Source organism: Cyanistes caeruleus, chromosome 25, assembly GCF_971803275.1.
Source record: "Cyanistes caeruleus chromosome 25, bCyaCae1.hap1.1, whole genome shotgun sequence".
Classification (NCBI taxonomy): domain Eukaryota; kingdom Metazoa; phylum Chordata; class Aves; order Passeriformes; family Paridae; genus Cyanistes; species Cyanistes caeruleus.
The window spans coordinates 3,475,639-3,502,389 of NC_141725.1; the positions used below are offsets into that span (position 1 = coordinate 3,475,639).

Sequence of the window (26,751 nt, forward strand, 5' to 3'; positions counted from 1 at the left end):
GGGGCCAGCGGAGACCCCGGGACCGCCGCCCGCGTCCCGGCGGAGCCGCTCGGCCAGAGCCGGGATCCCCGCCGAGGCGAGGCACCCCCGTGCCCCGGCGGGCGCAGCCCCCGCGGGAGGGGCGGGCGGCAGCGCCCGGGGAGCGGCGGGGCCGGGCCGGGAGCCCGGGCGCTCAGGATGTTCCCTCAGGGACGGCACCCGGTAAGTGCCGCGGGGGCGGCGGGGCCGGGCCGGGCCGGGCCGCGGGAGCGAGCCGCAGCCTCCAGCCGGGCTGTCTCTCCTCAGCCCCCGCTCCAGCCCGGGCAGCCCTTCAAGTTCTCGGTGCTGGAGATCTGCGACCGCATCAAGGAGGAATTCCAGTTCCTGCAGGCGCAGTACCACAGGTGGGGACACGGGCCGGGGGCGGAGGGAGCGCCCGGGGCACAGCTGTGATGGGACAAGGGAGGCTGGAGCAGGGGGGAAAGGGGGGAAGGAGGAGGTGGAGAGAAGGTACCCGGGGAAGGGGAGAGGGGTTTGGGCTGAGGAAACCCTCAGTTGGGGCGCCAGGTCTTGAGCGGGGGTTCCAAGGGGAAGATCAGCCGCGTTTCCTCTGGCTGAGCGGGGTGTGGGGACAGGGAGGGGGGACAGAGCTGTGGCTGGGTGCTACAGGTGTGTGCCCAGCACAGCCGTGGGGTGCAGGTGCCCCAGGCTGGGTGTGTGACAGCCTTGCAGCCCCGTGAGCCCGCGGGAGCCGTGCTGAGCTTGCCCCGGTGCCAGGGATGGGGCAGGAGCTGCAGGTCCCTGAGTGGAAGCCCTGGCTCCCCTTTGCAGCCTGAAGCTGGAATGCGAGAAGCTGGTGAGCGAGAAGACGGAGATGCAGAGACATTATGTCATGGTGAGCTGACCCTGCCGCGTCCCCCTGGCTCCCCTGAAGGACTGTCCCCTCTCAGACACCTCTGGGTGCCGGGGCTCCCCTCAGTGCTGACCTTGGCGCTGGGGAGATGTCAGGGAGGAAAGAGTTAATCACCATTTCAGCTCTTTTGCTGCTGTCTCGCTGCTCAGCGCTGCTTGAGCCTGGGAATCCTGCCATAGGTTTTGTCTCTTTTTTTGGGGGAGTGTTGTTTTGGTTTGATGTTTTTTTTACCTTTTCCTATCTGGCCTTGTAAGACAGCTCCCCACTCTTCTGTCTCTGTCTCCCAAGGGGGGGTGTTTAAGAACTGATGCTCCAAGGCTCGTGGTTTGGGTGGAAGGAGCAGGGCAGGAGCCCTCCAGTGTTGCCAATGAGGGGTTAACAGGCCCCAGGGCAGACTGAGCTGGGCACCAGCCAGGAGCAGGGGAGCTACTGGGAGGAAGGAAGGAGGACAGGGGCAGCAGAGCAGTTCCTTCTCCTTCAGCATCTGACCTTTCTGGCCCCTCTGGGGAAAGGGGAACCCATTTTGCATCCAAGAGGCAAAAAGATGTGAACTTGGGCAAGCCCCATCCCAGGGGTGAGTACAGCCCTGACTGTGAGGCTGGGGTGTTGATATTGCAGGGCATGTTCCTCTCACCCATCAGCTGGGATCCCTGCCCACATCCTGGAGGCTCAGGGATTTCCAGAAGTGGATTGCTACCTTTGGAATAGGCTTTGCTGGAGGAAAGCAGCTCCTCTGGTCCCCTCTTCTCCCCAGGTGTGAGGGATTGGGGTCAGCACCCCTGGCAGAGTCACTGGTGGCTGCTGAAGGGTGTAACCTGTTGTCATCTTTGCACAGGCTGAGTGGGTGGGCAGCTGTGCCAGGGTGTGAAAACAGGTTCCAAGTGGGGTGGCACAGGCCAGGCCAGGATCTGGGGGGAAGCAGGACTGGCTTGCCCTGGCATAAACCAGTGCAGAAACTGCAGGTGTTAACTGCTCCCTACCTTGTCCCAGGCTCCTGGCACAGCATCCCAGCCATTCCTTGTGGGCTGGAGCCAGCCAAACCCCAGGCTGGGGCTGGGCCAGTTGCTCTGGATAGCTCCTAACCAGGCTGTGTTGTGGTTTTCCTCTCAGTACTACGAGATGTCCTACGGCCTGAACATCGAAATGCACAAGCAGGTAAGTGCAGTGGGGGCCGGGCCAGCAGCAGGGGAGGGTGAGGAAGAGGTTGAGGTTGGAGACTCCGTTGGAAAATGATCTCCCTTGAGCCCATGTAGCTTGAAAAGGGATCCAGCAGTTGTCAGGATGTGTTATTGAGTTCCCCATCCCAAAGAGGGGCTGCTCAGAGCCCTGCTGTGAGCCCTGGTGCCTCCCTGCAGTGCTTCCCTGGGGCCCCACTTGAAGGAGGGATATGGAGGAAACAGCAGGAGCTAGAGCCCAGAGGCAAATGGATTGTCTTTCTTTTCTTTTTTTCTTAATCCCCTTTTCCTTTCCCAAAGCCAGAGGAGTGTTTTCACCCTTCCCTGGTTCCCCTTTTGTTCCAGCGTTAATTTGCTTTCCTTCTTCAGATTTATCAATCTAGTCATCATGGGCTCTCTGCCAGGGAAATTAGTTTGGACCAATGCCTGACAAAGTGGCAAGTCAACTGCCATATCCCTCCAGCTGGCTCAGCCCCTCCGAGTTTGCTCCTTTTGTTAGCAGGGAGCGTGGTGGAGACCACGAGCACATTCCTGCCACCCTTTCATGCTCCAAAATCCAGTGGGGCTGGGAGCCAGGGGTGGCCCAAGCCCGGTGGGGCCGGGGACTGCCCACGGGGTGATGGCCAAGTGGTTGAGAAGTGGGAGCCCGGGCAGGAGAGGGGGTCTCTGGCTCTGTGGGCATGGTGGCAGTGGCTGAGGGAGCTGCTGGGACCCGCAGGTGAGCACAGGGTGCTGCTGGGTGTGGGGCACAGCTGGGAAATGTTCCCTTTGTTCTCCCTTGGCTCCGAGCCTGGTTTGACCTCCGCAACACCGGTGGGGATTGTCAGAAACCTGAGCTGATAAAACCCTTCCGAGCAGCCAGTCCCGGGGTGGATTTACAGCAGGGGGGGAATCCAATTTTCCCCAGGAGATGTGGGTTTTCTCCTGGAGAGGCTGGGCTGGAGGGCTCAGCCCCTTTCCTCGGAAGCGCCGCTTGCCCTGGTGGGAACGCTGTGGGTTTGTCTGCAACCACAGAGCCTCTCTCAGAGGATGCACCGGGTTTTCTGCATTCCCTTGTGGGCAGGGGCAGGTCTGGGGGTGCCTCTGAAGGAGCAGGGGGAGCTCAGGGCTCGATGGGGATAGGAACGGAGCCCCTGCTCCGGGTCAGGGTGGGTACAACCAGCAGAGCCTTGCAGGATTTGCTGGTGCGATGCCAAGAGAGCCGAATCTATGCAATCCTGCTTGGTCTGCCCTGCTTTGAGTTGGATGTTTGGGGAGGGAAGGCACAGGCAGGGCCCGCTGCCAGTGCCTGTGGCTCGGCTCCCCTCCATCCCTGCCCGCTGGCCACGGCAGCCCGCAAAGCCGGGATGGGTTTGGGCTGAGCAAAGCCAGCTGGGCTGCGAAAGGACTGACAGCTTGGAGCTCGCCTTGGCCTGGGGCCACCGAGGGATTTAGCCGTGGGTTCCCTCCCATGTGCCTGGCAGCCTAAGGGGGTCCAGCAGCCCTGGGCAGAGCCCTCCCTTGGCAGCAGCTCGGGAAATCCCAGCAGGGATGCAGAGGCAGCAGGAGAATTTCCGCCAAGAGGGCGTGGGTGGGAGGGTTGAACTCCTCCGTCAAGGCTGAGTGTTTGTTTGCAGGATGCTTGGCTGCAGGAGGGGGACAGGATGGGGCTCGGAGCCCTCCATCTCTGCTGATACCTGCTGATACCTGCTTCCTCTTTCAGGCAGAGATTGTCAAGAGACTGAGTGCCATTTGTGCCCAGATTATTCCCTTCCTGACGCAGGAGGTAAGGAGGAGGCAGGGGATGTGCATCAGATCGCTCTGGCTTCTTGGGAAGGGGCAAATCAAAGTCCAGCCTGAACAACGGGAGGTTTTGGGGAAGAAAACCTTCCTGGCTGGGCTGGAGGGCTGGGAGAAGGGGCTGTGCAGGGGTGGGAGGGCAGCATGGAGCCAAGTGCTCCTTCCAGCCAGGAGCACGGTGTGACCACCCCCCTGCTCTTCCTCCCCAGCACCAGCAGCAGGTCCTGCAGGCAGTGGAACGGGCCAAGCAGGTGACCATGGGGGAGCTCAACAGCATCGTCGGGGTGAGCTGTCCTGCCTGGCTGCGGGCAAAGACTCTTTCCTGCCTGGGGGTTCGGGCCCTGCAGTGATGGGGGAAGTCGGGGTTTTGACTGTTTTGATGCACCCGTGGTGGTGAAGGGATTTGCCACGGTGTCCTGGAGGCTCTGGGTGCCCTCTGGGATGTCCCCAGAGCAGGGCAGAGCCATGGCCTGGGCTGTGCCGTGTGTTTGGGGTCCTGTCTGCAGCAGGGTGGGACTTGCGGGTGGAGGGGGCATAGGAGAAAAACAAAGTGCAGAGAGAGAGCGAGAGAGAGAGAATAGAAGGAGGCTGTGCTGAGCCTGCTGAAGCCTCAGAACCCGGGGAAGGGGCAGGGGGTGTGAGCCAGCCTGTGCAGCCCCCACAGCTCCACCGGCCCCTCCTCGTCTCATCCCATCGCGCTTCGCATCGCAGCCCGCGGGGAGGAGAGGGGAGCGCCGGGCATGGCTGCGGCTGCTCCTCCACATCCAGGACCATTTGCTCTTTCTCTTTCAGCAGCAGCAGCTTCAGCACCTCTCCCACCACGCATCCCCCCTCCCGCTGGCACCCCACCCCTCCAGCATGCAGCCCTCTAGCCTGAGTGGGGCCAGCGGCACCGCGGGGCTCCTGGCCCTCTCGGGGGCACTGATGGCACAGGCTCAGCTGGCCACCAAGGAGGACAGAGTGGCCCAGGATGGGGAGAACAGAGGTAAGGGGAAGAAGCACAGCTGGGTTAACCCTCTAAAGGCTGGCTGTGTCAGTGCAGCGCACAGGGATCCTCTGCCTCTTTCCTGAGGCTCCTGCATCCCTGGGGGTGGCAAATCCAGCTGATGAAATGCCTGCAGCCCCAGGAGGCTGGCTCTGATTCTGACCCGGGAGCTGCTGCTCTGCAGTGATGCTCTGTGTGCAGCCCTGGCTCTGGGCAAGTGTTTGTGCACACACACACAGGTCTCCCTGCTCCCCTGGGTGTTTCCAGGGTCCCCCCTCCATGAGGCCACCACAAAGAAATCCTCTCTTTTTACACCACGTTTAACACCAAGTAAAGATCTGATATTTAAAGATGAGACTTTTAGGGAAAACACTGGTAGAAACTGTGACAGCCACAGGCCTGGGGCAAGGAATTTAGAAAGCAGAGCCTCATTGAGTGTGTTGTGCCGTGTAAATTACACTAATTCCTAGTCCATATGGGTGCCTCCTCCTGTCAGGATCACCGAGTGCCTTACAAACATCATCAATATTTAATCATTATTAAATCAGTGCTCTGAATGCTACTGCCAGGCCTGGGCCAAATCAGTGACGCTGCCCAGCTTTGCTCGTGGCCTGTTGCTGCTGAAGGGCTGCACAAAGAAGCTGCTCTGAGCTCAAATCACCTTTTCAGAGCACAGGCATTGAGTGCTTGTGCTGAGAGGAGGCTGGGACAAGGAGAGAGGCTCTGGCCAGCTCTGTGGGCTAGAAACAGGCAGCCAAATTTAGCAGGAGTGATGTTTCCCTGCAGACTCCCCTGGGGAAGGCGCTGACTGAAATGCACTTGGGTCAGGACCCAAGAGCAGCAGCAAAGCTGGGCACGGGGTGGGGTTTGCTGCAGGTTCTCATGGTCTGGTTTGGCTTGTAAGATTTCGAGGTGGTGAAAAGAGCAGCAGGAGACTGTCGGTGGCAGCTCTGCCCCCCCTGCACACACAGCTGTCTGCAGTTCAAATCCTGTCCGTGTTTCTTTAAGGATGGCTTCCACAAAGGAGGAAAACAAAGTCCAGAGAGAGAATAAAAGCAGGCTGGGCTGTGCTGAGCCTGCTTAACCCTCAGAGCCCGGGCAGCCCGTGCCTCCAGCCAGAACTTCTCTCAGCCTGGGTGTCTGGCTGTGGTGACGGCCATTCCTTATTTTTAAAGGGAAAAAAAAAAAAAAAAAAGGTTGAAATGCTCCATCTGTCTGGGGTTAATTCTCTGTGCTCTGCCACAGTTAGCCAGAGCTGGTGTGAGTCAAGCTGAGCCAGGGGTGCAGGGCTGATGGCAGGCATCTGGTCCCACTCCAGACCACGGCCTTGGAGCAGTGCCTGCAAGAATCCCTCAGCTTCCCATCCCTGCCTGCCTCTTTTTGCCAGCAGGGACCTGGACTCGTTCTCTCCAAGTGCTGGTGGATCTTTAGGAGCACAAATCAGCCAGGGAAGGTTGCTGAACCCCAGCCCAAAACCCTGTGCTTGGATTTGCAGTAAATGCTTGGCACTTCTTCCCCGGGCTCGGGGAAGTGGAGCTGCTTTGCTGTGCATGTTTAAAAGCCTCAGAGTTTCCAAGCAGGGCTTCTAGGCATGGCTTCCTAAGGAAATAGGATGGGTGTGATTCAGGGGATCTCAGCTGGCCGAACAGCTCATCCCCTCCTGGTGGCTTTGGACCCGTTGTCATGTCTAGGGAAGAGATTCCAAAGCTGGGATCATTTATTGGAAGGAGGTGGGTGGATAGAGATTCCCCTGAGGAACACCAAGGTGCTGACCTCCCATTAGACAGCAGAGAATCCACACCTCAGGTGGGCTAAGTGGGAAATCAGGTGTGATTTATTTGTTTTCTAAACCTGTGTCCTGCTGTTCCCTGCCTTGCCCTGCTGTGCCCCTCTCTCCTTCCTGCCTGGGTATGTGGGGCACAGGCTTGGCATTAACAACCTCTTCCTGTCCTCCCCTCTGCTCTGACATGGAACTGGGATGCTCTCCCTGCTGCTGCCTGGTTCCAGAACACACCCCAAGCCGGGTAAGTTGTGACAGGCAAGTGGCCTCAGCTGGCCCTAGTGTCATCTCCAGTGTGCTCCAAGCTGGGCACTGGCTCCTGGGAAGGGATGGGGCTGCTGGGTGAGCTTTGCTGGCCTGGGTGGGCTGTGTTTGCATCAGGGTTTTGTAACTGAAGGTTCTGGGCCACCTCAATTCAGTCTTTGCTGATGCAAGGAGCTAAAGATCAAGGGCTGCTCCCAAAATAACCAGCTCTGTCCTTTTCAAGGAGTTTCCAGTTTAGGAATCATTCTGAACAGGTCTCAGAGCTCTCAGCCCCTCTGCAGTCCTTGGCTGCCCCCTCCCTTTTAGCATCCCCCAGTCCCAGAGCTCCACAGTAGCTCTGCAGAATCCATGCTACAAGCAGGGGAAGGAAGGGTTAATAATCTCCGTGTTGGGGAACCCTGGGCATTGAGCTTGGGCTTGCAAGGTGGGAGAGGAGGGAGCAGAGGAGGTGTCTGTGGTGCCAGGATGGCCCAGGCACCTCCTGCAGAGATGGCCTGGGGACAGGGATGGCCCTTTCTGCTCCCTGGGTCTGTGCCAGAGCTGCTGATGTGACACTGCTGGGAGCAATCAGCTGCAGGGAGCCCTGGCACGGGGCATCTCCATCGCTGTGTGGCTGCAGCAGCACGGGCGTGGGGACACCAGGGGATGTGTGACACCCCAGCACTGCCAGCAGCACCCGGGGGAGCAGGGCTCCTCTTCCTGCTTGGTCCCATTCTGCTCCCCAGCCCTCATGGCAGGGTTGAGGTGAAGTGGGGATTTTCTGCTCCACCCTGGCTCGTTGTCTCTGCAGGGGTGGATCTCTCTCTGGTGGTGCTGGGGATGTTCCTTGCTTGGCTCTGGGGTTTGGGGTTTTGGGGTCACTCCCACCAGCCAGGGAGATGCTTTGCCAGGATGGAGGTGGTTGTGGAGCAGGGCTTGGCTCCACTGGGAGGTGAGGGCTGGCTGGCTGCCCTCACAGTGGCTCACACACCTTCCTCTCCCTCTCTGCCTCAGAGCATTTCTTCTTCCCCTCCCGAGAGCCTGCAGGACGAGGAGCGGACGGGGCTGAAGCGCAAGCGGGAGGAGAAGGAGCTGCCTGGGCATTCTGTGAGTGCAGCAAGGGCTGGGGCTGGACTGGGGAGCCCTGTGCCTGCCCTGCTGGTGGGGGTTGGTGTCCTGTGAGCAAGAACAAACCAAATGAGCAGCCCCTGGGAGCCCCCTCAGCCCGAGGTGTGGGTCGCTGCCAGCAGGACGTGGTTGGTGTTGGTCCATGGGTACAGGAGTATATGGGTCCCTCTGCTGTCTGGGGTCCTGGGGCAGAACACAGAGCCTGGTCCAGCATCTCCCTGTCCTGACTGAGCCTTTCTGGATTTCTCCCTCCTTGCAGGACAGTGATGGGGACAAGAGTGACTACAACCTGGTGGTGGACGAGGTAAGCCCTTCCAGCCTGGCAAGGTATCCTGCTCAAGCTGAAGTTGTTAGTTTTAGGACTCTGGTTCCCCAGCTTTGGGGTTCTTGAGGCTCCAGCTCGTTGCTGCTGGGCAGCAGTGGCCAGCCAGGACACGTGCCAGCCCCGCTCCAGTGCATTGTGCCAGCCAAGACTGATTCCACTCCCACTGCTCTGGGAAGGCTGTGCCAGCTCAGCTTTGCCAGCCACAGGCTTGGCTCTGCTTCACAATCCCCTTTCAGCCCCTCTGCTGCAGCATCCCATATGGGGAGGCTGATAAGCTGGGATGAGAGCTCCATGGAGCTGGGCTTGCTGCTGGCAGCTCCTGTGGGAGGAGGTGGCAGGAGCCTCACAGCACACACTGGCCCTGCCAGCCCCAGGCCCCGAGCCCATGTCCTGCCCTGCCTGGCCCTCGAGCAGCCTCAGCTTTAACTCAGTGCAGGGAATTCACTGAATCTTGTGCTGGAACTGCCACGTGCTTCTGGTACAGCCTTTCCTGACTGAGGCACATGTGACAGAGCTCGATCCCAGCCACCACTATTCTCAGTGAAGATGTTTTTGGGGACATACTTGTTCCTTTCCTAGAAGACAAAGGGAAGAGAAAGACATGAGGTCTTTTTTACTTGTGCCACTTTCATTAGAAAATACAAGCCCTGAAAGGAAGATCAGCAGGAATTTCTGCAGAAAATGACACTTCTGAAAGCTACTCATTGTGGTGATAAAAAGTCACAGACCTGGTTGAGTGGTTATAGGAGTGCAAGAGCTGAGGGGTGGCCTTGCCTCTGAAATGGCAGCCCTGTCTCAGTTCCTCATGTGTGCTGATCCCCATTCCCTTGTGAAGGCAGCCATGGCCACCAGTGTCCTCTGAACCTGCTGTCACCTCTCATTTTGTTCGAAGAGAAAAATCGAGGCCGTTTCTCATCCAGGGGAGCAGAACGGAGCCCTCTGCGCGGATGCTCCTCATTTGGGCCGAGGGGACCGATGGTGGTCCTGGGTTGGCTCCCCAAGGTCCCTGCCATGCCTGCCCTCCTACACAGAGGCGTTCCTGCTTCCCACAGAGCTGTTGTCCCCCCAGGACCCTCCCTCGGAGGCTGGCAGCCCTGGCCACTCACCCGGCCCCCGGCCGGCTGCACCGCGCCGGGAGCTGCCCGAGAGCCCCGCGTCCATCGGCTCCAGCGGGAGCACCGCACCCCTCCAGCCCAAGGAGCAGAACCCGGTAAGGAGCCCCTGGGCTGGGGCTGGGATGTGGGGCCAGAGCACAGCCCTGAATCTCTCTCTCTGGCCAGTCTGCTGCAGCGCCAGAGGGGCACAGAAATGCGGGTGGTTTGTACCCACTGCCACTCCCCCTCCCTGGGGCAGAGGTCTGTGCCCTTGGGGTAGGGTAAGTGCTGCCGAGCAGAGGACAGGCTCTGCAGTGTTCTCCACCTGCCTGCCTGCAGGATTCCCCAGAGCTGCTCATAGCAATTGATTTTTCCTTCTTTTTCTTTTTTTTCTGGTTGGTTTTTTTTTCCTCCTTCTTCCTTGCCAAGCACCAGTCCAGTGCTCAGATTGAAACATCAGCATGTGGGAAGGGGGAAGGGACATTTCTGCCACTCCTTGGCCTCCCAGTCACCGCAGGGACCAAGTGATACGTCCCCCCATCTGGGGTCAGGAGCCAGCTGGGGGCTGCGGGCGGCAGCGAGCAGCAGCTCCCCGGCACAATCGGATTAGAGCAGACAAAGCGCCCTGAGCAATCTGCCAGCACAGCACGTAGCTTTTCTCTGTTATTAATTTTTTTTTCTCTTTTTTTTTTTTTTTTTTTTCTCCTCCTTTGCTGGTGTCGACAAAATCCCCAGACAGAAAAAGCAGAAGAAATAGGAGAGGCAGGAATGAAATAGCTGTGGGGATCGGAGAGGCCGGTTCATGCCAGGCATCCTCCTGGTCTCAGCCTGGGGATGGGGGAGCTCCCCCCCATGCAGCAGGAGTTTTGCTTGGGGGAGCAGCAGATGTGTCTGTGCTGGTGGGCACTGCAGGGTTGGGGCAGTTTGGGGTGACCCAAAGCTTGTGTGGGGCATTTTCAGCTGTGGGCAGAGCGGGGATTTGCAAAGGAGAGGAGATGGGATCAGGCTCTGGATGGCCAGTCCCTGCCCAGCCCCATTCAGGAGCTCCTTCCACCCTGCAGGGTGTGGAGGCTGCTGGCCCAGCTGTGGTGCTGGGGAGGGCTGGCCCCACTGCTGAAGCTGCTTTTCTTTCCTCTGCTGCACAGACCGACTCTGTGGCCAGCGCTCCCACCTCCAAGCCCTCCTCTTCCTCACCACCCCGTGACTCCCTCACGCCTGGCCCTGGGCCCAGCTCGGCTGTCCCGCTCCGGCCACCCCCGGCCAAGGCCCCCAGCACCGACACCGTCAGTGAGTGTCCAGGGCCAGCACGGGGTCTGCTCTGCTGTGACAGCGCCGTGGGGCAGGGATGGAGGGAGGCAGGACCCTGTCTGCCACCAGCAGAGCTGGCAGGGCCGTTTTGCTCCATAAAATCAGACTTAGGAGCCACGGCCGACAGCAGCACCTCTGCCATTGCCACATGCCTGACTGCCTGGTGGGCTCGGAGCTGCCCAGGGTGGTGGTCGGGGTAAGGCAAGGGTTTACTCTGCTTGTCTCTGATGAGTTGCCATTTCTGTGGGGCTGATGAAGCTGGGTGCTTCAGGGCTTGGCTGTGGGGCTGGAGGGGGTGGCTGTGCAGTCACCAGGTGCCCCTGTCCCCCGGGTGACGCTCGCTCGCGCCCGTGGGCCAGGGCCAAGACGCGGGTCTCTCCTCGTGCAGCTCTCCGCAGCCCCCTGAGCTCCTCCAGCCCCTACACGTCCTCCCTGGGGCTGCCCCACGCCGCCCTCAGCGGGGAGCTCCCGGCCCCCGGCCTCTACATGGGCATCCACCTCTCACCCCAGGTCAGCAGCGCGGTGCTCTACGGCCGCTCCCCCATGGTAAGTCACCGAGGGAGAGGCTGCGTGTGCTACCTGTCCCTGGGCAACATCTGGGGCTTGAGCTGGGGGGTGCAGCTGTAGGAAGGGCTCCCTTCCAGAGGTGGCTGGGTTGTGAGGCTGCTGGAGGCTGCAGCGTGCTCAGAGAAGCCTCTGCTGGTTCCACTGGTGTAACAGTGTCTGGGGGAACCCATTCTGGCCTCTCACTGCTGTGAGGACACAGGGAGCTTGCTTAGAGCCAGGCTGGCCTGGTCCCAGGGTGTGCAGGGCAAGGCCTGAGCCCAGCTTTGGTGTCCTCTGCTCTGCTCCTCATGTGCCCTTTGCTTTGTGCAGGTGGCGTTTGAGTCACACCCTCACCTGAGGGCTTCTGCCCTCTCCTCTTCGCTCTCCACCATCGCTGGAGGGAAGCCGTAAGTGGCTGCACGTGGGGCTGCAGGGAGGGAGGGGATGAGGGGCTGAGCCAGCTGCTGGGAGCATCTCCCTGCCAAGGGCTCACCCAGGGCAGGGCAGGGCTGAGGGGGAGCCGCTCTCCAGTCCCGAGTCCAGCACGGCAATTTCATTCCTGGCAGCTGGCGGTCAAAAGGAGCTGGGTAATTAAACCGCTCATTAGCCAGACCACAACGGGCACCTTCCACTTTGGCTTGAGCGTGGCTAACGCAGAGGTCACCTCCTGCCCTTGGGCATCACACAGGGGTTGTTCAGCTCCCTTTTAGTGCCTACTCCTTCCATGTCCTGACTCCAAACCGTGCTGCCTGTGTCAGACCCGCTGGGACCCGCGCGATTCTGCCGTCCACGCAGGATTCTGCTCTGGTTCTCACTGCTCTGCTCCCTTCCAGTGCCTACTCCTTCCACGTCAGCGCCGACGGGCAGATGCAGCCGGTGCCTTTCCCCCCTGACGCCCTCATCGGCTCCGGCATCCCCCGGCACGCGCGGCAGCTGCACACCCTGAGCCACGGCGAGGTGGTCTGTGCCGTCACCATCAGCAACTCCACACGACACGTCTACACCGGGGGCAAGGGCTGTGTCAAGGTGTGGGACGTGGGGCAGCCGGGCACCAAGACGGCCGTGGCTCAGCTGGACTGCCTGGTGAGGAGGAGGAGGAGGAGGAGGAGGAGGAAAGCCTTTGGGGTGGGGCTGGGAAGGGAAATGTGCCCCTGTTCCACTGGAGGGGACAGAGGGGCCTTTCACATCTGCAGTGGGAGAAGGAGATGTGTCTCCTGCAAGCCCCTGTGTGCTCATCATCTCCTTCTTGCCTTGCCCTGTTGCCTGGGCCCCCCGTTCAGAACCGTGACAACTACATCCGTTCCTGCAAGCTGCTCCCCGACGGCCGCAGCCTGATCGTGGGGGGGGAGGCCAGCACCCTGTCCATCTGGGACCTGGCAGCCCCCACACCCCGCATCAAGGCTGAGCTCACCTCCTCTGCCCCCGCCTGCTACGCCCTGGCCATCAGCCCTGATGCCAAAGTCTGCTTCTCCTGCTGCAGCGACGGCAACATCGTGGTGTGGGACCTGCAGAACCAGACGATGGTCAGGTGAGTGTGGGGCAGGCACAGGGAGAGATGCTGGCTCTCCAGGAGCTGGCTGCCCTGATAGCTGTGCCCTCCCTCTCTCCATCCCCCTCTTTCCCAGGCAGTTTCAAGGCCACACGGACGGTGCCAGCTGCATTGACATCTCTAACTATGGCACCAAACTCTGGACAGGGGGGCTGGACAACACCGTGCGCTGCTGGGACCTGCGGGAGGGGCGGCAGCTGCAGCAGCACGACTTCAGCTCCCAGGTAGGGCTGGGGCCCTGTGGCAGCACCTGGGGCCAGGTGGCACCTGCTGGGCCACGGTGTGAGCCTGTCTGTCCCCTCAGATCTTCTCCCTGGGCTACTGCCCGATGGGAGAGTGGCTGGCAGTGGGGATGGAGAGCAGCAACGTGGAGATCCTGCACGTCACCAAACCCGACAAGTACCAGCTGCACCTCCACGAGAGCTGCGTCCTCTCTCTCAAATTCGCCTCCTGCGGTAGGCAAGGGCCGTTTTTCCTGCCTGGGCTGTGGATAGCCTCAGATTTATCCCTTTGGCTCATTCCCCCATGCTCAGCTCCCCTGAATGGAGTCCCAGATGTTGACAGTCACTTTGTCTCCTGTCCCAGGGAAGTGGTTTGTGAGCACGGGGAAGGACAACCTGCTCAACGCCTGGCGGGCGCCCTACGGAGCCAGCATCTTCCAGGTGGGCTGAGGGATTTCTGCGGGGGGATGATGCTGGCTCCAGGCACCAGCTCTGCTCTCATCTCCTGCCCTCTCACTCACAGTGTAAGGAGTCCTCGTCAGTCCTGAGCTGTGACATCTCTCTCAATGACAAGTTCATCGTTACGGGCTCTGGTGATAAGAAGGCCACAGTGTATGAGGTGGTTTACTGACTCCTGTCACCATCCCTGCTCCATCAGGAAAGGGGACACACCTTGCCCAAAGCCACCAAGGCTCACAGAGGCCTCCAGTGTTGGACCTGCCCTCCTGCAGCTCTACTTTTCTTCCTCCTCCACTGCTTTCAGACTCCAAACAAAGGCCCCAGCCCCATTCTCGTGCACGAGGCTGGAGGGCTGGGTGTGTAGCCTGTCATCTCCTGAGGCTGGGTAAGGGCTGGGCTGGACAGCCTGGGCACTTTCTGTCCCTCAGGCCGGCTGCACAGGGAGCTAGACAAAGCCTGAGAGCGTGTGTCTCCTGAATTACTGCTACTGATTTAATGGCACCCATTTTCTGCTGCAGAATCAGCTGTAAATTATCAGTAAAGAAATGTATTTAACTATGTTTTCAATCCCTTACTAATAAAAATGAACAAAAGAAGGGCTGGGCTGGTTCTGGGCAGGGTCTTTTGCCAGCCACTGCTGCCAGCTGTGCCAAGGGCTGGGCTCTCTCTGAAGGGTGTCCTGGGGGGCTGCTTTTGGCCAGGAGGACGCTCCCAGGGCGGCAGAAGTGTGGCTGCTCGCCTGCCATGGCAGTCCCACCTCCAGCACCGCTCTGTGGTGCCTGTGGTGAGCTGTGGCTGGGGGCAGGAGCCCAGAGCAGCTGCCACACCGCAGCCAGCCCCGCGGCTCTTGGGAGCAGCTCTGCCTGCCCACGGCAGTGCTGGCGGGCGGCCAGACCGATAAGGCAAGCGCCGAGTGCTCACATCTCATTTCCTTCAAAAACCGCTTCCTCCAGCGCCAGCCTCTCTCCCCTGTGCCCTGCCGAGCCCGAGGCTCCACCGGTGGCACCGCGGAGCCGCGGCCACGCCGCACTCTGTGCCCACCAGGGCCAGGGGTGGGCTCTGCCCACGGAGGAGCTGCCCCAGACCCACCTCAGCATGGGAAAGGAGCAGCAAGTTGTGACTAAAAGGGACAAAGGTCCTGCCATGGTCTTACCCCTTCTCACCTGGTTCCATCCCGCCCCCACGGAGCATCGAGGGTACTGCCCAGGACAAGGCACAGCTGCCTTTTTTTTTTGTTTGTTTTTATTATTAAATACACCCTGGGAGGCACAGAGGGAAGTGGGGCCAGAGCCCATCCACCCTGGCAGACCCAGAGCCTTAAACAAATAAAAACCCCACAACAAAAAGTTAAAAACAAAAATAAAAAAAGCACCCAAACAAAACCCCTAACAATGCCAGACCTCCCCCCGCTTCTCCAACTCCCACAGTCTAGATTTAGAAAGAAACCCACAAAGAACAAAACAAGGAGAAAGTCCCCAGGAAATCCACCCCGAGCAGCAGCCTGCACCATGCCTGGCCGCAGCCCCAGGGTCACCTCCACCCCTCTCCACTCTCCTCCAGCTGGGATGCCGCAGCCACTGGCTGCACGTTCTTTGGGAAGTCAGCAGCAGGGCAGGTAGAGTCCACCTGTCCATCCACGTGGACACCTGCCTGTCCCGCAGTTGGCACCTCTCGGGCTCAGTAAATGATCTCGTAAACTGTCGCTTTCTTGTCCCCTGAGCCGGTGACGATGAACTGGTCATCCGTGGAGATGTCGCAGCTGAGGACGGAGGAGGTTTCCTTTGACTGGAGAGAACAGGGGTAAGCACAAGAAACAGCCCCAGAGCAAGGTCCCAACCCCGACTCCTCCCGGGGAGGCTGCAGGGATGAGTTGATGGGGTTGGTTATTGCTGACACATCATTAGAGCTGGGTTGTGCTGGGCAGCTCGTGGCAGCCCCCAGTGCTGCTGGCTGCTCACCTGGAAGATGCTGGCTCCGTAGGGTGTCCGCCAGGCGTTGAGCAGGTTGTCCTTCCCCGTGCTCACGAACCACTTCCCTGTGGAGAGACAAAGCAGCCTCGTGTCACCAAACCAGACCCAGCAGCTGCATCCCAGCAGCAGGTCCTGCCCAGGCTGTGAAACACACAGAGAGAGCCACATCTCTGCCAAGCACGAGCCAAGGGAACACAAAGGGGAGTTTGGCTCCAGCAGCCAGCACTTCTCCAAGAGGAATGGATACCCCTTCTCTGACTATCATCCACAGGGCTGGCTACCAGAACAAATGCTTGACACCAGTGCAATGAGCTCTGTGACACACGGACAGAAGGAGAGGTGGCATCCATGAGGCTCCAGAGCAAGGGGGGCCAGGAGAAGCATGCCTACCGCAGGAGGCGAATTTGAGAGAGAGGACACAGCTCTCGTGGAGGTGCAGCTGGTACTTGTCGGGTTTGGTGACGTGCAGGATCTCCACGTTGCTGCTCTCCATCCCCACTGCCAGCCACTCTCCCATCGGGCAGTAGCCCAGGGAGAAGATCTGAGGGGACAGACAGGCTCACACCATGGCCCAGCAGGTGCCACCTGGCCCCAGGTGCTGCCACAAGGCCCCAGCCCTACCTGGGAGCTGAAGTCGTGCTGCTGCAGCTGCCGCCCCTCCCGCAGGTCCCAGCAGCGCACGGTGTTGTCCAGCCCCCCTGTCCAGAGTTTGGTGCCATCGTTGGAGATGTCAATGCAGCTGGCACCGTCCGTGTGGCCTTGAAACTGCCTGGGAAAGAGGGGGATGGAGAGAGGGAGGGCACAGCTATCAGGGCAGCCAGCACCTGCAGCATGGAGTGTGGGCAGTGAGGAGCTGCAAGGACAGGCACTGTCCCATGGCCAGGGTTAGACACAGGGAGGGGCAGGGACATGCTGCAGGAGACTGAGAGGTCCCTGGCCCGAGGAGTCCCCACCAGTCCTGCCCATGCTTCCTCCTGCTCCAGACTCACCTGACCAGTGTCTGGTTCTGCAGGTCCCACACCACGATGTTGCCGTCACTGCAGCAGGAGAAGCAGACTTTGGCATCAGGGCTGATGGCCAGGGCATAGCAGGCAGGGGCAGAGGAGGTGAGCTCAGCCTTGATGCGGGGTGTGGGGGCTGCCAGGTCCCAGATGGACAGGGTGCTGGCCTCCCCCCCCACGATCAGGCTGCGGCCGTCGGGGAGCAGCTTGCAGGAACGGATGTAGTTGTCACGGTTCTGAACGGGGGGCCCAGGCAACAGGGCAAGGCAAGAAGGAGATGATGAGCACACAGGGGCTTGCAGGAGACACATCTCCTTCTCTCACTGCAGATGTGAAAGGCCCCTCTGTCCCCTCCAGCGGAACAGGGGCACATTTCCCTTCCCAGCCCCACCCCAAAGGCTTTCCTCCTCCTCCTCCTCCTCCTCCTCCTCCTCCTCCTCCTCCTCCTCACCAGGCAGTCCAGCTGAGCCACGGCCGTCTTGGTGCCCGGCTGCCCCACGTCCCACACCTTGACACAGCCCTTGCCCCCGGTGTAGACGTGTCGTGTGGAGTTGCTGATGGTGACGGCACAGACCACCTCGCCGTGGCTCAGGGTGTGCAGCTGCCGCGCGTGCCGGGGGATGCCGGAGCCGATGAGGGCGTCGGGGGGGAAAGGCACCGGCTGCATCTGCCCGTCGGCGCTGACGTGGAAGGAGTAGGCACTGGAAGGGAGCAGAGCAGTGAGAACCAGAGCAGAATCCTGCGTGGACGGCAGAATCGCGCGGGTCCCAGCGGGTCTGATACAGGCAGCACGGTTTGGAGTCAGAGCCACGAGCAGAACACACCCAATGATGCCAGCTGGGCACAAAACAACCGCAGCCTGGGTTTCTCCCCCTGCTGTGCTCCCCATTCCTGCTGCCTCCAGCTTGTCCACACAGCCCAGTTTCAGCCCCACGAGCCACCCCTCCCCTGCCCCAGCCTGGCCCCACTTACGGCTTCCCCGAGGTCCCCACTTGCATGCCGGTCACCAGCCCTGGGACGCGCATGTGGGGGTGCGGGTCGTAGCCCACCTGGAGGGGACAGCGGGTGAGAGAGGCTCACACTCCGGGGCCCAGGGTCCCACGGGGACGAGGTCACTCACCAGGGGCGAGCGCCCGTAGCCACCGGCTCCCACGGCGGCCGCAGCCCCGTTGAGCTGCGGGGACATGAGGTGGAGGCCGGCGTAGGCGCCAGTCCCGGCCACGTCCCCGTTGACCGCAGGGTGGGCCAAGCTGAAGGCGGCCGAGTAGGGGCTCTGCACTCCCAGAGGATTCCTCAGGCCCAGGGCTGGTGGGGGAGAGGCAGAGTGAAGGGATGGGGCCCTGGAGACAGAGCTTGGAGACCCACCCAGGCCCCAGCGGGGCCAAGCTCACCCAGGGGGTCCACGGGGACCTTGGCAGCGGTGGGGCGGAACTGCTGGGCACTGCTGGAGCCTGGCAGGGTGTCACCCTGGGATGTGGGGGTGCTGGACTTCAGGCTGGGCGTCCCTGCCTTCTCCACCTGCCAGGAACAGAACGGGGAGCTGGCAACTGCACCACAGCCCTGCCAGAGGGTCCCTGTTAGCTCCCCCTCAATGACAGCCCAGCCCAGACAGTGCTAAAGGGTCTGTGGGATGGGATTTGAGCTGAGATCTAAAGGAGAGCCCCTCCCTGTCCCTCCAGCACTTTGCCCCGTGGGTTTGGAGGCAGGGGACTCATGTCTGGCTGTTCTGTCAGCCAAGCCCAGGCCACAGGGACACAAGCACAGGCCCCGAGCGAGTCACACGTACCGTGGGCGCATCCTTGCTCCGAGATGGGGACGTGCTGCTGGAGGAGGCCATGGAGGTCGGACTGAGGGGCACGGCCTCCTTCCTGCCCAGCGGGACCTTCTCCACCCCGTTCTCTCGGGATGAGTAGGAGTGGACGCTGTGCGGGGAGGAGGGGTCCTGGGGAGGGAAGAGAAATCAGCAGGGAGAGCAGGCAGGAGAGCAGGGATGTCCCAGGTTATGGGGAGCTGGTGGCTCAAGTAAGGGCCAGGCTGCCAGCCTTGATCCTGGGGCTCATTGCTGCTGCTGGCAAGGCTCAGGGAGCACAACTGCCACTGGCACCTCCCTGTGATGCCCACCTCTGCCTGGAGCAGCCTGTTCACCCCACCCTCGGGGATGGACACACCGACCCCAGACCCCTCCCAGTGTCCCCGCACACTGACCTCATCCACCACCAAGTTGTCTTCACTTTTGTCTGCATCGCTGCCCTGAAACGTGGAGCACGGTTGGAGCCAGAGGGGCTGCAGCCGCCCCCACTCCTGTCTGGAGCTGTGCCAGAGGCACAGGCAGCTCCATTCATCGCCCCACAGGAGAGGATGGGGTCACCCCAAGCACCCCAGCCCTGAGCTCACATAGTCTGTAACAAAGTCCTTCTCCTCCACCTTCCTCTTCTTGCTGCTGCTCAGGTACTCGGCGATGGCTCGTGCGCGCTCCCCGTTTGACAGTGCCAGGGAGCTCTGGGATGAAGGGAAGCGGTGTCAGCGGCTGGGGATGCTCTGCCCAGCTCCTGGGACAGGCAGCACCAAGGCAGGGCTGACTGCAGGAGCATGGAGGGCCCCAGCCCAGCGTCCTGACCGCAGCTGGTGCCACCACAGAATGGTGGAAGAGAAGGAAAAGGCACTTACGGGGCCAGGGTCTCGGTCTGTCGCTGTGGCAACGCAGAGGAGCGGCAGGAGAAGGAGGAGGGAAAGGGGGACATGCTGTGGGGCTGTGTGACCGCCAAGAGCCCCCCAGCAAAGTCACCCACGGGTGCTGGGGCATTCAGAGCAGGGCCAGACCAGTACAACAGCAGCAGGGTGGTCCTGATCCCCACCAGGAATGACCCCCCCCCACCAGCCCACCTCACCACCCTCCCACGAGGGTGCTGGTCAGTGGAGGAGGTTCCCCACCCAAAGCCCTTGCAGCTGCAAGCCCCCTGCCCCTCCAGCCCAGATGGCAGCCCTGAGGCATGGACAAGTGGCCCCCACCCCAGGGAAGTGTCCAGGTAAGAAGGGCATGGGGAGCAGAGGGAGCCCCAGGGCTCAGCACCACCTGCTCCGAGATCCAGGCGCTCCCCACTCACCCCTGGGCTCTGTGTCATGGACTCCTCGGTCCTCCTTGGCGAGGAGCTGGGCCTGGGCCCCCAGAGCCCCCGAGAGCGCCAGCAGCCCTGAGGCACTGCTGATGCCAGCGAGGCCAGTGGGCTGCATTCCAGAGGGGTGGGGGGTCAGCGGGATGGGGGGAGCGTGGTGCGAGAGGTGCTGGGTCTGGAGCTGGTGCTGGAGAGGAGAGGAGAGAGCAGAGTCGAAGGGTTGTGCCAGGACAGCTGCTGGGCAAGTGAGGGGCAAGAGGCAGCCCTGGGTCAGTCAGCAACGGGGCCTGGGTGTGGAGGGGCAGGGCATGCATCCAGGGTGCCCCCAGTAATGTTCTGGGGGCCACCACGTCCCTCCCACCGACCCCTGCCACCCTAGGCTGGATGGGAGACCTGCTGCAGTCTCCAGGCAATAACTGAGTGGGGATGGTGGTGACCCCCCTCCACCCCAGCCACAGGACACCAGGACACAGTGACACGTGCCAGCCACCGCCCCCAGCTGCATCTCCTGCACCCTGAGTGCTGCTGGCTGCCCCCAAACCAGCCTGGTTTGCTCCTCTCCTCCCCTCGATTCAGCCACGAGTGGGAGATGGCACAAGGGGCTGGGGCTGCAGCCAGGGGCAGGAGGGGGCTCAGCCCAGGGATGGCAGGAGCCCGGGAGGTGCCATCCTGGCAGAGTCCCTCAGCCCTGGCTCTGGAGTGGCAGGAAGCAGTGGGCAGAGGGTTGACGTACCCCGATGGCCGCGTTCAGGTCGGTCATAGTCACCTGCTTCGCTCGCTCCACAGCCTGGACCACCTGCTGCTGGTGCTGTGGGGAGAGAAGAGTGGGGCTGGGGCGGGCTCGCTTCTTCCCCTGGGCCCCAAAGGAGCTCTGCACAGCTGGCTGGGGCCCGAGGGCTCACCCACCTCCTGAGACAGGAATGGGATGAGCTGGGCACAGATCACATTGAGCCGCTTGGCGATCTCCGTCTGGCAGGGGAAGAGAGACAGAGCCCGTCAGGGCAGGGGGCAGAGCCCACCCCACGCTGAGGGGTCCCGATGCTGCCAGGAGAGCCCCCTCACCGTGGGTGCTCAGCCCGGGCAGCCTCAGGTACTGACACTCAGCCCAAAGGGCTGCTGCTCAGCACTACGGAGCACAAACACCCTGTGGGCACAATTCCTGTCCCTAACAACACCCCTTTCAAAACCCAGCATCCTCCATCCCCACCCTGAGAGCCCTGGGATGCATTCCAGCTCCTGAATGAAGCCCCCCAGCCCATGCCACCCCCAAGCAAGCCCCCAGCCCCTGCAGGCTCCCCCTGCCCTCCTGCCGGCTCCACGCCCACCACTTGCCGCCCTCCTAGCCCACAGGAAGCCCTGGAGAGGTGCTCTCCTTCCAGCTGCTGTTTTTCTGCAACACTTGAGTGCCACTGGCAATCAAGAGCGCAGAGCGTGGGGAGGGAGAGCAGCGTCGTGCTGTGCCATGCCACGTTCCCATGGCACCCCTGCCACCTTCCAGGACCCCCCGTTCCCATGGCACCCCTGCCACCTTCCAGGACCCCCTGTTCCCATGGCACCCCCTGCCACCTTCCAGGGTCCCCCATTCCCATGGCACCCCCTGCCACCTTCCAGGACCCCCTGTTCCCATGGCACCCCCTGCCACCTTCCAGGGTCCCCCATTCCCATGGCACCCCCTGCCACCTTCCAGGGTCCCCACCGGCCCCACCCTGCGCAGCTCGGGCGAGAGGAGAGCACAAACATTCAGCCATCCCTGGCCACACAGACAAGAAGCAAGAAGCTTCTTCCCCTGGCAAGAAGCCCCAGAGGCAGTGGGGACAGCTCCTGCCCCCGCTGATGGCCGAGAGAGCAGACACTGCTCGAGGCAGCAGTGGAGGCGTCCATGCAGAGCTGGGGACTCATCCCCAGCACCAGAGAGGGGACAGAGATCAGCAGCTCTCCCTAAACCCATGTGGGGGAGGGATCCCTCTGCTCTTGGATGGGCAGGGGATGTCCTGGGCACAGGAGTCCAGGTAAAATGCTGTCCCAAACCCTGAGGAGCTCCCTGTCCACCCTGGTGGGGAGCCAGCACAGGGCTGAGAGGAAGGGGTTGAACCCAGACCCCCCTTATCAACCCTCAGAGGAGACCAAAGGCTGAAGGGCCCCTGGGACAGAGCTGAACCCTGGATGTCCCTGCCAGGACCTTGGGCACATCTCCCACGCCCAGCTGGTGCAGGTGCTGAAGTGCCAGGGTGAGGGGCCACTGCACTGCCCGGCTGCTGTGGGGACACTGACCCAGGGACACTCCATGCTGCCCTCCAGAGCAGCTGCCGACCTGCTCCTGCCAGCCCCAGAGCACAGAAACAATCTGGCACCTGCCCTCACTTCCCCTTCTGAGGCAGGAAAAAAAGAGAAAGAGAAGAAAGGAAGAGGGGGGAGCAAGGAGATTTGGCAGCCAGCAGTTCTGGGAAGGATTTAGCTGTCTCCCGGGGCCAGCAGTGATGGATTCTCTTCCCTAATGCACTGATGGGCAGCAGCTCCTTGGGGAGAGCTGCCTCCAATTCACTCGCACTCGTTAATGTGCAATTTACTGGCACTTTAACGCTCTCAGCATGAAAAATGATCACGCTGTTTGCAGCCCCCCCAGCCACCAGCACCGTCGCCTCCCCTCTGGCTCGCTGTGAGCAAGTCCAAGGCCAGGCAGATTCGGGGAGGTGGTTTTATAGAAAGCTGCAGGCCCCTTCCATGCCAAAAACAAAGCAACAATAAAAAAATTAACGTCTCCTGCTCGTTCCTGTCTTGATCCTTTCCTGCCAAGCCTGAGGCTGCCTGGAGAGCTGCAGCACCACAGCCAGCCCTCAGCCCCATTTCTCTCCAAACAAACCCAGAGCAAAACCCCTCACCTTGGCCCTCGCTGGTGCCAGCCAGGCAGGGGGACACGGGACACAGCAAGGACAGAGGCCACACCACACCTGGCTGGCACTACCCAGCCTCCATCCATAACCATGGGGTGATCACTGCCTTGGGAGCTCCGGGGCAGCCAGGAGGGCTCAGGACCTGCCTGTGCCCTGAGCAGCGCAGGATTCGGGGGAAAAGGAGGAGAAACAGTGACCCAAATCCTCCCAGGGCAGCGATAACCCGCGGCTCCTGCTCCGGCAGTTCCCGTTCCTCGCTCCTCACACAATGGCCGCTGGCTGTCAGAGCAGACTTACGGGCCCTTGTTAAAAGTGCCGACAGCTCGCTGGCCGGCGGCCAGCAGCACCTGGGGCTGGCAGAAAACACGAGCCTGAGAGGGCTGGGAGAGAACCAGCAGCCAGAAGAGAGGAGCTCACAGCCTTCCAGCGAAAGGCTCCGCGCCGGGCAGACCCTTGGCATCGTCCCTCGCAAGGGCAGCTTCACACCTCGGCCTCAGCAGGGATGGCAGCAAGGAGGGCAGCCCAGAGCGGCAGAACACCCTCCCAGCGGGCACAGAGCTGGCAGGAGTGGCTGAGAACCTGCCCTGTGCTGGGGCCAGGGGCCAGAAGGGCCACAGTGCCCACCCGAGCAGGCTCCCACGCAACAGTTGGCGTCGGCGGGCGCGGGGCGGGCGGGAAGGCGGCGGCAGCGCGCCTCGCCAGGCTCCTCCGCAGCCTCTTTAAAAATAGATGAGAAGAAACCTTCTGTCTCAGAGCAGCTGGTGACCCGGAGCTCGGCACAGGGGAGGAAGGGAGGGAGTTGAGGAAGGGAGGGAGGGATGGGGAAGCAGCAAGGGAGGATGAGCAGCCCTGAGCCCCCCGAGAGCCCACCCTGCACCCATACTCCAAAACCCTTCTTTCTGCTCAGAATGCTCCTCAGCCCTGGCCCCTGGGCCAGCGGGCAGCAGACACTGCAAGGTGTCAAGACAGAGCCCATCAACCTGCTGTGACCCTGCAGCGCACCTTGCCCCGAGGAAGAAGCCAGTCTCCTCCACAGCAGTCACCCTGTGACCACTCCCAGCCAGTGTGAGCAGCCACACAAGCACAAGTCCTTCAGCACCGCTCTCTGCCTGACACAACAGGAGTGTCACAGTCCAGGCAGGGCACCCTGAACCCAAAACCAGAGCACAGACGTGTGTGGGGAGAGCTAAAGAGGCAGCCAAGGCCGTGGCACAGAGCAACACAAAGCACAAGGAAGGAACACATCCCCCACAAGCACTGGGCTTCCTGGTCTACAGCAGGGAGCAACTTCCCATCTTATCTGTGGGGACAGCCCTTAAGAGCCCAGATGGCAAAGCTGGGCCAGGGAGCTGGGACTAAGGAGGAGGACAGAGCTCCCAGCCCACCCAGACCCACCTGTTTGTGCATCTCGATGTTCAGGCCATAGGACATCTCGTAGTACTGTGAGGGAGAGAAGGCAGCATCAGCACGGCTCTGGAGACCAGGGGATCTCACAAGCAGAAAGTTGTCTGTGTGCTGGCACACCATGTCAGCCTGGCCACAGCCACGGTGCAGCCAGGCCATGGGGACAGCACGGTCCCCAGCTCCTCTCCCAGGACCAGAGGTTTCTCTGGTACATGGCTGCAGCCCACAGGAGGGACACAGTCCTCCCAGGACTCCTACAGGAATGGGGACAACCCACACAGGAACAGATCTGCCACCACAAGCTGCAGCAGAAATTCCTGCTCCAACACCACAGCTCTTTCTGGGGGAAAACCAGACAGTAACAGCCACAGGAACCAGATCTCAGGGCCTGGCCACACAACCCAAAAGCAAGGGGAAGGCAAAGCATCCCTGCATGTCCTTTGATGCTTCAGAGGAGATCCCACACCACCCTTCTCCTTTCAGGTGGAGCTCACTAACCATGACATAATGACGCTGGATTTCTGTTTTTTCTGTTGCCAGCTTTTCACATTCTAACTTCAAGCTGTAAAAATAAAGAGGAGAGAGAGAAGGAGAAGGAACAACCCCCCTTAGTCCTCCCAGTGGCAGGATGTCCCTGGCTGGACAGAGCATGAGCCCTCCCAGCGTACCACACACTTCAGCCTCCTCTCAGCTTCAATCCCATCTCCCAGCACAAGCCAAGAAAACCACCTGAAAGAGGGCGGGAAGGGGCTGATAAAGAGGAGATGGATGGTAAAGGGATCTGGGCATCAGGGAGTAATTTGCACGGACTTTTAACCCCCTCCCCAGCATCTGCTTCCCAAATGGAGTGAGCTGCAAAGCTTAGCTGCGTTTCAAACCTTGCTCTGCCCTGAGCAGTGTGGGGAAGGGGAGCTGATCCTGGACAGCAGCCTCACAGATCCCTCCAGGTCTAAGTGATGGCTCTGGCTCAGCCCAGGAGCTGAGTGCTGGAAGCCAGCACCTCCTCCTGGAGGTGAGTTTCCCCCTCAAACAGAGGAATTTCCAGCTACTGAGGCGATGTTTGGCACAGCCATCCTCTGGAGGGACCGGTCCAGCAGCCACACCGCACGGTGCTGCCCGGCACCCAGAGGAGCCGGTTGTTGGCCAGCACCAGTGAAGTGCCCAGCTCACACGCTGGCATGTGAACTCTGGCAGCTTCTCACCTGTGGTATTGGTTCTGCAGGAACTGGAATTCCTCCTTGATGCGATCCAAGGTCTCTGGGTAAGTCAGCTTGAGGGACTGGGGGGTGCTGGGGATGGCGCTGGCAGCAACAGCGGCTCCCGAGGCAGCAGAGGGTGCCTGGAGATGGGCCTAGGCAGAGATGGGACCTCCAGGGTCACTGCTGCTGCCCAACGAGGCTGGCACATCCCCCTGGGGGCTCCTGCACCCGGGGAAGAGGCTACGGGCACATCTGGGAGAGCAGCACATGCAGGAGGTTGCACAGGGAGCTACTGGAGAGGAAACTGGTCACAAACAGGCACCGAGGGCCTTGTCAGCATCAGTTTGGCCACTGAGCCAGAAAGGATTAATGACCAGGGGTGGCACTGGGCATGGCACAGACCTGTCCTCACCCAACCACCACACAGCTGAGCTCCCTGCCTGCCCATCACCGTCCCACCATCACACCCCGGTGTGAATCCCGCTCCCGGCACCGCACAAAGCCCGGAGCCGCAGCGCTGGGGCTCAGCACCGCTTTGGGAAGAGGCACAGCATCGCTCCCCAGCATCACACACGGTAACAGCGCTCAGCTGTCCGTCAGCACCGAGCGGGGAGCCGGGCTTTGGGGGCGCAGGCCCTGCGAGGGCCGAGGTGGCTCAGCTGCGAGGGGACGAGCGGGCTCACCGGGGGCCGGTTCTGCGGGAACATCCTCGGTACCGGACAGGCCCGGGACCCTCCGGCCGCAAGGGCTCCGTGGCAGGCTCGGGACGGGGCCTGGAAACTGCTCCCAGCTCCGGATCAGGCCCTGGAGAAGAACCCGGGGGTCACCGCCCGGAGCTGCCCGGGGGCGCGGGGCCCTTCGGGAGCCGCAGCGGAGCCCCGGAGCCCCGGCCCCGCCCGCAGCCCCCCCGCGCCGCGCGCCCCCCGTTCCCGCGGGCACCGGGGGCCCCGGGGCTCCCTCCGGGCTCCGCGGACCCGCCCAGCCCCGGCCCCCCGCGCCGCGCAGACAATGGCCCCGCCGCCGCCCGCCGCAGGTACGGCCGCGGGGCGGGACCCGCCGCGCCGCCGACCCAGCCCCGAGCGGGGCTGGACCCCGGCCGGCGGACACCGAGCCGAACCGGACCGGACCGGACCGCCGGGACGGGACGGGACGGAACAGGACGGGACTCACCGCGCTGCGGGTCCCAGACCCGGCCCCGGCCCCAGGCGCGCGCCCCTGCGGCGGGGCGGGCCGGGCCGGGCCGAGCCGAGCCCGGTAGAGCCGAGCCGGGCCGAGCCGAGCCGGGCTGGGCCGGGCCGAGCCGAGTCCAGCCGAGTGTAGCCGAGCCGGGCCGAGCCCCCGCCCCGCCCCGCCCCGCCCCGCCCCGCCCGCGCGGCCGCCGCTCTGCGGAGCGCGATCAATGAACGAGCGCGAGCGCCAGCTCCACGTGGGGCCTGGCCCGTGCGGGCAATCGCCCCCGCCGCCAGCCAATGGGAGCGCGCCCAGGGCGGCCGCCCCCACGTGGGACGCGAGGAGCTTCTTTCCCATTGGTCAGCCCGGGCCCGGCCGGCGCGCGGGGTGTCAATCAAAGGAGGCCGAGCGGCGAACGAGGGGGCGGTGCCGCGGTTTAACCCTTGCGGGGCTGGGGCACCGGAGGGGACAGAGACGGGACAGGGGACGGGCTGCTCCCGCCACCCCAAACGGGTTCCC

At 61.9% G+C, this 26,751-nt stretch overlaps 2 protein-coding genes across 13 annotated transcripts; one reads left to right on the top strand and one right to left on the bottom strand.

Annotated features, from left to right (window-relative positions):
- Positions 1–14,077, top strand: TLE2 (TLE family member 2, transcriptional corepressor). Of its 7 annotated transcripts, none has more exons than XM_086863050.1 (20): positions 1–201; positions 286–383; positions 811–874; positions 2,003–2,047; positions 3,770–3,832; positions 4,056–4,130; positions 4,639–4,831; positions 6,755–6,855; positions 7,869–7,961; positions 8,242–8,286; positions 9,377–9,517; positions 10,547–10,688; positions 11,098–11,255; positions 11,586–11,662; positions 12,089–12,338; positions 12,536–12,783; positions 12,881–13,028; positions 13,109–13,259; positions 13,390–13,466; positions 13,549–14,077. In XM_086863050.1, the coding sequence occupies exons 1-20, from the start codon at positions 178–180 to the stop codon at positions 13,654–13,656; spliced, it is 2,301 nt and encodes a 766-aa protein (XP_086719176.1). In that variant the 5' UTR covers positions 1–177; the 3' UTR covers positions 13,657–14,077. The 7 variants fall into 7 exon arrangements, 4 of the variants coding, with proteins under 4 accessions (XP_086719176.1, XP_086719174.1, XP_086719173.1 ...); XR_015279238.1 differs by having other exon boundaries at positions 53–201; positions 12,885–13,028; XR_015279239.1 differs by having other exon boundaries at positions 53–201; positions 6,839–6,855; positions 12,885–13,028.
- Positions 13,959–26,380, bottom strand: LOC111944819 (transducin-like enhancer protein 1). Of its 6 annotated transcripts, none has more exons than XM_086863045.1 (21): positions 26,233–26,334; positions 25,746–25,866; positions 25,066–25,214; positions 24,362–24,425; positions 23,855–23,899; positions 20,475–20,537; positions 20,335–20,376; positions 19,560–19,755; positions 19,123–19,145; positions 18,850–18,954; positions 18,661–18,705; positions 18,242–18,397; positions 17,847–17,973; positions 17,576–17,760; positions 17,428–17,504; positions 16,907–17,156; positions 16,444–16,691; positions 16,076–16,223; positions 15,845–15,995; positions 15,443–15,519; positions 13,959–15,269 (listed from the first exon to the last, which is right to left on the bottom strand). In XM_086863045.1, the coding sequence occupies exons 2-21, from the start codon at positions 25,767–25,769 to the stop codon at positions 15,162–15,164; spliced, it is 2,283 nt and encodes a 760-aa protein (XP_086719171.1). In that variant the 5' UTR covers positions 25,770–25,866; positions 26,233–26,334; the 3' UTR covers positions 13,959–15,161. The 6 variants fall into 6 exon arrangements, 4 of the variants coding, with proteins under 4 accessions (XP_086719171.1, XP_086719168.1, XP_086719170.1 ...); XM_086863042.1 differs by having other exon boundaries at positions 14,685–15,269; positions 20,302–20,376; positions 26,233–26,380; XM_086863044.1 differs by lacking the exon at positions 26,233–26,334 and adding an exon at positions 26,002–26,047 and having other exon boundaries at positions 14,685–15,269; positions 20,302–20,376.
- Positions 26,381–26,751: the final 371 nt, after the last annotated feature.